Raw genomic sequence first — 7,748 nt, forward strand, 5'->3', positions numbered from 1 at the left:
AAAGAACAATGAAATTGAATACATAATTTGTTATTTTTAAGCGCTGAATCATAGAAATTAAGAAATGACACTTATTTACATGAAATTTAAACTTGAAAAGTGAAGGTTCCAAATTCCAAGTTTTTTTTTCCATGCGGAAATTCTAAAATTCTATGTTTATGAATCCAAACAAAAAAATTAATGTATGTCAATTTATAAATTCTGATTTTTATTTAAATTTTAAATTTAATAAACTCGGTGAGAAGAAAGTTCTGCGGCTGTGCTGTTCTTTATAATATTCATAGAAGCAGTTGAGGTAGGCTTGAACAATTTCAAGATACCGATGTGGCGCAGTCTGAATCGTTGGATCTTTCACCAGCAATATTCCCAATTCAGATGATGAAGATGTTGATGAACTGATGATATCACTAGGCATTTGTTTTAATATTTTAATGTCTACATTTCACGTTCTGGTACCTGCTGCCCGTTGACCTAAACTTGCTAGGTCTCCTCCACCGATCCTATGGATCCCCAAATCAGTTTCTTTTCTTCAACAAATGAGCCACAAAGAGAAGCGCAATCCATGCAGAAGAACACAACCATCTAGCTAGCTTCATCGCCTATTGTTCAAGGTAAAAGTTTCACCCTCATCTTTTTCCCTTGTGTCATAATTGCTTTAGCTAAAAGTGCTTTGGGAAAAATATTTTTGGATTTCAAAAGCACCAATTATGTACGTAGAAAGCACTCAAATGATTTTTCATGATTCACTTGCATTTTTATTGAAGATTGGTCACAAAAATATTATCATCAAAACCGCTTTCAGCCATTCTAAAACTACTACCAAACGAGCCCTTTATTTTTAGTGTCAGAAGCGTTTTTAGTTGTTTGAAAACGTTTTTAACCATTTTAAAAGCAATCCCGAACAATGCCTTTAATTCCGTTAATTGATTTCAATGAGTGTGGAATGACTTAATGGATTGTGTGGTTGACATCACTATCTGTTGTTTGGTGAAAAGGGAGTGAGAGAAAGCAGTAGGAGGAGATTCATATGGACCGTGCAAGTTTTGGTAGTATCAATAGGTGGTGGAGAGGCCCTTGGGGAGTTAAGAAGAGTGTGGAGGCAGTGGCAGTAGGAGTGGTTTTAGTTGGTGCCCTTTCGGTTTTCTTAGGCCTTGCACCACAAAACACATCAAGTAATGGTTGCCAATTCCCAGCAATGTTTAACTTTGGCGATTCTAATTCCGACACGGGTGGCTTATCAGCCACATTTTTTCGACTTCCAGCCCCCTATGGCAATACATTCTTTGGTAAACCTTCAGGCAGGTTTTCAGACGGGCGTCTCATGATCGATTTTATAGGTTAGTACATCAACTGTGTTGTAATGTATCATGCATTATGTTTAAGACAATTAGAACCTGCATTTGGCAATCTTGCAGCTCAGAAGTTGGGGTTTCCATTTGTGAGTGCTTATCTGGATGCTGTTGGAACTAATTTTTATCATGGAGCAAGTTTTGCGACCGGAGGATCTACCATTCAGCCATTAGATGGCAAGATGTTTGAAGCGAGATATAGCCCCATCTCTCTTAACGTGCAGCTTGCCCAATTTGCGCAGTTGAAAGCGCGTGCGAATGAGGTTTTTGCTGAAGGTTGGGATATATTGTTGCTGAGGAAGTCTATTGTTATATAGAGTTGTGGAGAAAATTACTTGAATCATAAGCTTGATTATGTTACACTCAGTTATGGCATTGGTTTTCAGGTAAAAGCTCAAAGGTCAGGGCCAGCCTCCCTAGACCAAGCGACTTCTCCAAGGCTTTGTACACATTAGACATTGGACAAAATGATCTTCATGCTGGATTAAGATTGAAGACGCTGGACGAAGTGCTTGCATCCCTTTCCAATATCACTGCACAGTTTGCTTCGACAATAGAGGTAATAAGTTTCATAAGGAGCTATCCATTTTCATTTTGAAGTCTTATGGTCTCGGATGACTAGCGTTTTGGGCGTACCCTGTGAACTTTTTTGAGTGGAAAATTGTTAACATTGAAGACAGCTACATTTTAAACATATTTGTCACATGAAATGGCAAAACTGTGTAAAAATAGTGTCAACAGAGTGTATATGAACTCGTAAATGTTCTTAAAGAGATTAAAATCTTAAACAAAATAATGATATTGGTAGTTTTGCAGCAACTCTACCAACAAGGAGCAAGAGTTTTTTGGATTCACAACACTGGTCCCCTTGGCTGCTTGCCTGCAAGTCTTGCATATAAACTGCCAAAACCCGGCGACCTGGACCAAAACGGTTGCTTGAAACCTCACAATGAGGTGGCTCAAGAATTTAACCGGAAGCTCAAGGAAAGAGTGCTTAGCCTAAGGACCCAACTTTCTGATGCAGTTCTCACTTATGTCGATATTTACACAGCAAAATACACGCTTATCAATGAGGCAGAGAAGTACGGTAAGTTTTTTTCGCTTCATGCGTCTAGCTAGTTTTCTATGCTTCATTTCTTTCGCATGTCCAAAACCTTATTCCCTGGCGTCTGGAAATTTCAGGTTTTTCTAGTCCTCTAGTTCAATGCTGTGGAAGTTACGGCGATTACCATGTCCATTGTGGGATGAAAGCTATTGTTAATGGCACTGAAGTTGAGGCTCTCTGTAGCAATCCTTCGAAGTACATTAGCTGGGATGGGGTGCACTATTCCGATGCTGCAAATGAATGGATAGCCTACCAAATTATGGACGGCTCATTCTCCGACCCTCCAGTATCAATCACTGAAGCGTGTCACAGTCCTCCACAGTTCTGATTCAACTTCAAGCAGATAACTTGTGCTATAAGTTTGGTACAGATTTAATATTGTACTTAATCATTGAGATGAGAGTCTTCAAATTAAGGATCCAACTTTGTTTTGTTCTTGAATAACAATAAGACAACCGATGTGGACACCAAACAAATGAAATCCAATTATGTTTGTGATGATATCACAACATCATATATACTAAAACTCAGTTTCTGAACATTGTTCATTAACAGTGATTTGACGAATTTGCCCCTCGGTTTCTTCTTGATCTCCCGTTGTGCTGCCTCTTTTACACAGTGAAATGACCACTTTGTCCTGGCTGGCCACGCGTTCTTCATCAATGGCCTTTCCTGTTGGATTTCTCTGCTGTTTCATTCTCTGCCTTCCATTTCCTGCAATCGTTTTATTTTTCTCAGCTCCACGTCTACACGTGTTGGTCATCGTGGAAAGAAAAGTGGTGGAAAGCCGACGAAAGCAGTGGAAAAACCCATTTGCTTTTCCATTCGCTAATCTCAGAAAGGGCATCCCCTCCCATCGCCGTTCTCGAGTTCTTTCGATGAAGTTTTCTCTCTCTTTCTTGCTAAAAACGACAGAACCAGTCAAAATTTGTGCAGATCTTTTTTCTGGAACAATAGAAACGATGCGCTGTTCTTCCCTTATTCTCCAGGTTCCTCCCTCTTTCCTCTTCATCCGTTGGACAACGTCTCCTTCGTTTCGACCTCTCTCTTAGAAACACAGTGGAGATCTCTTTAGTTTTCTCTCCAATCTTCTTTGTCAGGATCTCTGGAGAAAAAAAGTTGATTTTTTTTTTTTTTCAGTTTTTGGTTTGTGGGTTTTTAATTTTTTGACTTTTTGTGCAGGTAAAGGAAGAACCCAGAAGAGATATGTTCACTGAAGGACTTGACAGGAGCGCCCTTCATGGGGTTAGAAAGGTTTGTGAAGAAAAATCATTACCATCTTCCTTTTTTCGAATTGAAAAAATAAATAAAGTAGGGTTTAATTTTACTGTTGTTTGATTTAGTCCTCAGCACCATTCGTGGTATTTTTACTCATTCACTACCCGATAAATAAAACCCATATATTTTTTTTTGAATTTTATGAATTTTGGTGTGATTTTGGTTGTTGATGTTTTCTCAGTGATTGAATTCTGGGTTTTTATCCGTACCCAATTTTAGTCGACCCATGCAGCATAGGGCGTTTTCCCCTGTTTGCTTTCCTTTTCTCACCAGACATCTCTGCCAGCATGATCCGCCAAACTCGCCGATCGCGTCTGCTCTCGCGGACTAGGTATGACTTCTATCACTTTCCGTTTGTTTCCCGGGAAAATTTAGGGCTAGAAAGTGTGTAGAATTTTAATCTTTAAACTTTAAACTGTCCTGTGCACAGAGAAATTGAAATTTAATTCCAGGTTCTGTATTGCTCTATAATTGAAGGTCTTCTACTCCCTAAAATGCTGATTAACACCAGCAACCACAACACCAACAAGGACTACTGCAGCTTAGGTACAATTAAACAACCATAATTCCCAAGTTTTGATTATTATTTTTTACTAATTTGCTATCTTTTAAATATAATCATACCATCCGTGTTGATATGAACAGTCCATAATGTGTTTATTGTGTTGAAAGATGCGGAAAAAAATGAAAAATTTGGTGTGAGTTTGTTGCGTTTTGGTTTAATCGTTTGGGGAATGTGGAGTTGTTACTTCAAAATTGAAATTTAATGGGAATGCCATGATTGAAATTTTATAGCAATGATGAATGAGCCAATCTGAAATACCAAATTACAGCTGATGAACTCACTCCTATATGACTATTACTGCATATACTCATCTTTTATTTCGTTGGGTTTTATTTTTATTTCATTTTTTTTGGTTTCGCAAAGAACTGAATTTTATCTTATCTATAGCTCTATACGCATGTAGTTTTTCTCTTTTTTGGTTTCGAGTATGTGGTTGGTTTTATTTAACAATCTTTTGGAATATAGAGAATCTTTGCATCAATGTCTTATTCTTGGATTTCCTGATGATTTGGCATTGAGATGTTAAGCAAAGGTGTCCCATGGGAACCACAGATTGTTCGAAACTATCTCAAAGAAGTGGAGAGATTTGTTACGTAGCTCCAGACTATGCCAACTATGAAGCTCTAGAAAAATGGTGCGGAAATTGGCTGTTTGTCATTGATGAGGTATAATCCAATAGCTAATAAGTATGCTCCTATATTCGACACTTTAATTATGTCTAGAACTAATGTTGTTATTACTACTTTCATTTTTACAGAAGGAAAGGTTTTTTGTTCTTCATTTCTTGCTATATCATCTAGGGTTGTGCAAACTATTCATTATAGGGGATCCCTTCATGTATATAGTTGTTTCTTGCTAAGATTTCCGCAAACTATTTTTGTTATGTCGAAGTTGAAATCTTTTTTTACGATTGTAAATAGATTTCACATGTATGCAAATAGTATATATACACATTATAACTTTCTACATATTTTGTACAGTTTCAAAACCCGCGGCATCGCGCGGGCACTCTTGCTAGTATTTTCTATTTCATAATTTTTTGCTTTCACATTCTGCTTCCTGCCTGCCCATTGACCTTCAAATCTATGAGGGCTATTCTCTCTATTTCATGAAGTACGAGGTTCTTATGGACCGTGCGAGGTTTTTTACCATCGTCAAGTGGTGGAGAGAACCGTGGGGGCTGTAGAAGAGTGCGGAAGCAGTGGCGGTTGCAGTTGTTTTATTTGTTGTTCTTTCGACTTACTTAGGCCTTGGACCACAGAAGAAATTGAGTAGTGGTTGTCAATTCCCGGCGATGTATAACTTTGGGGATTCAAATTCGGACACAGGTAGTTTCTCAGCTACATTTTATCAGCTCCCTTCTCCCTACGGCTACACGTACTTTGGTAACCTTCAGGCAGGTTCTCAGACGGGCGCAACATTATTGATTTTATAGGTTAGTGCATCAAACTGTTGTCCTTGCTTTTCCTTCAAATTTAAGACAACTTATGAACTTTTTATGGAACAATCTTGCAGCTCAAAGGTTGGATTTTCCATTTTTAAGTGCTTATCTGGATTCTGTTGGAGCAAAGAATTTCGCAATTGGAGCATCTACAATTCAGCCATTAGATGCCAGGATATTTGAAGAGAGATATAGCTCCATCTCTTTTAACGTACAACTTTCACAATTTGCACAGCTCAAAGCACGCATAAATGAGCTTTTCCCTCGAGGTAGGAATTCATGTTTTATGAGACGTTTTACTTTGACTAGTAATTCTTTGTGCAGGGGTTTCACTGAACGATGGATTAGTTTTCAGATAAAAGGTTCCATGTCAAGGCCGGCCTCCCAAGCCCAGAGGACTTCTCCAAGGTCTTGTATACTTTAGACATCAGACAAAACGGTCTTAATGCCGGGTTAAACTGGAAACCGGCAGACCAAGTGCTGGCATCCGTCTCCACCATAGCAGCGCAGTTAGCCTTGACAACTGAGGTAACAAGTTTCATAATTACTAAATCAATTTCTTCATTTCACGAATCACTATTGTATGGCGTAACTTTAATAACACGAAGTCAGAAACAATATCTCTAGATTATTTTCCAACCCAGGCGTCACATGAAATGCCTAAAATCCCGATGGCTCTATAAACAGATTGCAGATTGTTTTGTATGTGCAGCAACTCTACCAACAAGGGGCAAGAGTTTTTTGGATTCACAAATCACAACACAGGTCCGCTCGGGTGCTTGCCTTCAACTCTTGCGTATAAGCTGCCAGAATCCGGCGACCTGGATCAAAACGGTTGCTTGAAGCCTTGCAATGAGGCGGTTCAAGAATTTAACATGCGGCTCAAGGAGAGAGTGCTTGAACTAAGAGCCCAACCTTCAGAAGCAGTTCTTACTTGAGTCAATATCTATGCAGAAAAATACACTCTGACAAGTGAAGGGGGAGAAGGATGGTAAGTTAACATTATTCGGGATAGGAAAAACCTTACATCCACTGACCAAGTTCTACACCGTGGGGTACATAAGAAGTGTAAATCGATTCTTTCTAATGAACACATCCGATCACAACTTCCACTTCATGCCTTTAGCTAGTGTTTCACTACTCCATTTCCTTGGCCTAACCAAAACCCTAAACTCTTTTTCTCTGTTGGGTGGAATTTGCAGGTTTTACGAGTCCTTAACTCAATGTTGTGGAAGCTACGGTGATTTCCCCGTCCATTGTGGGGTGAAAGCTATTGTTAATGGCACTGCAGCTGGAGCACCTTGTAGCAATCCTTCTCAGTACATTAGCTGGGATGGAGGGCACTATTCTGATGCTGCAAACCAGTGGATAGCCAACGGAATTATGGACCGCGCATTCTCTGATCATCCGGTTTCAATCGCTTAAGCATGTCACAATACTCCACACTAAATCAACTTTCAAGTATCCCAGTTGAGGTTGTATCGCACACCAACAGAAAAAGAAAAAACAAAATGAATCTGTTCTTGATTGAAAGTTAGTTATTCAAATTTGACGACTCCTTTTTTTTTTTATTTACTGCTTATATCGAACTTTAAATGTAGCTATCCATTTCTTTCTGTTCGATGATAGTCTATTTTCTAGGCCACCTTTAAAGATCAACTCTTTTAAAATCAACCCAAAATATCGTTGTATGAACGTGATTATAATTTTTGTATTTAACTGAACATATCTGGCTACCTGAAAGAGGGAAGAGAAAAAAAATTAAACTTTGACAAAAAAATAAAAAGGGTTCATCTACAATTTGAAACAAAGGACGACTTCACTGGGGATCGAACCCAGAATCTCTGGTTTCGTAGACCAGCGCCTTATCCATTGGGCCATGAAGTCCGAATGCTTGTTTTGCTAGGTTTTTATTAATTTATACGCAGTAAAAAGAAACCGATCGCTCGTGGAAAAAGCCAGAGCGCTTCCTGTCAAAACTGACAAAGTGAGCCTAAAGAGTTGAAGGGA

At 38.8% G+C, this 7,748-nt stretch overlaps 1 protein-coding gene, 1 long non-coding RNA gene and 1 other non-coding gene across 17 annotated transcripts; 2 read left to right on the forward strand and 1 right to left on the reverse strand.

The window, feature by feature from the left end:
* Positions 1 to 241: 241 nt before the first annotated feature.
* LOC103452378 (GDSL esterase/lipase At5g14450-like) lies at positions 242 to 2,993 on the forward strand. The gene is made up of 6 exons (XM_029091725.2): positions 242 to 611; positions 996 to 1,337; positions 1,416 to 1,625; positions 1,736 to 1,908; positions 2,166 to 2,436; positions 2,532 to 2,993. Exons 2-6 carry the CDS (start codon positions 1,028 to 1,030, stop codon positions 2,780 to 2,782), a joined length of 1,215 nt encoding a protein of 404 aa, XP_028947558.1. The 5' UTR covers positions 242 to 611; positions 996 to 1,027; the 3' UTR covers positions 2,783 to 2,993.
* A 144-nt stretch (positions 2,994 to 3,137) lies between these two features.
* LOC103414317 (uncharacterized) lies at positions 3,138 to 7,293 on the forward strand. 15 transcript variants are annotated; one of them, XR_011574631.1, is made up of 10 exons: positions 3,138 to 3,443; positions 3,637 to 3,708; positions 3,914 to 4,063; positions 4,163 to 4,278; positions 4,817 to 4,962; positions 5,545 to 5,732; positions 5,813 to 6,007; positions 6,094 to 6,266; positions 6,451 to 6,729; positions 6,941 to 7,293. It is a non-coding gene; the product is annotated as an uncharacterized lncRNA (long non-coding RNA). The 15 variants fall into 15 exon arrangements; XR_011574625.1 differs by having other exon boundaries at positions 4,825 to 4,962; positions 5,278 to 5,732; XR_011574628.1 differs by having other exon boundaries at positions 4,850 to 4,962; positions 5,412 to 5,732.
* Positions 7,294 to 7,552: 259 nt separating this feature from the next.
* TRNAR-ACG (transfer RNA arginine (anticodon ACG)) lies at positions 7,553 to 7,625 on the reverse strand. The gene has a single exon. It is a non-coding gene; the product is annotated as a tRNA-Arg (tRNA).
* Positions 7,626 to 7,748: the final 123 nt, after the last annotated feature.

The sequence above is a fragment of the Malus domestica genome, chromosome 13 (assembly GCF_042453785.1).
Source record: "Malus domestica chromosome 13, GDT2T_hap1".
Classification (NCBI taxonomy): Eukaryota; Viridiplantae; Streptophyta; class Magnoliopsida; order Rosales; family Rosaceae; genus Malus; species Malus domestica.

Coding starts and splice junctions, on each gene's coding strand:
- LOC103452378 (XM_029091725.2), top strand. CDS start 1,028: ATGGACCGTGCAAGTTTTGGTAGTATCAATAGGTGGTGGAGAGGCCCT. Junction 1,338..1,415: donor TCTCATGATCGATTTTATAG/GTTAGTACATCA, acceptor GCAATCTTGCAG/CTCAGAAGTTGGGGTTTCCA. Junction 2,437..2,531: donor CAATGAGGCAGAGAAGTACG/GTAAGTTTTTTT, acceptor TGGAAATTTCAG/GTTTTTCTAGTCCTCTAGTT.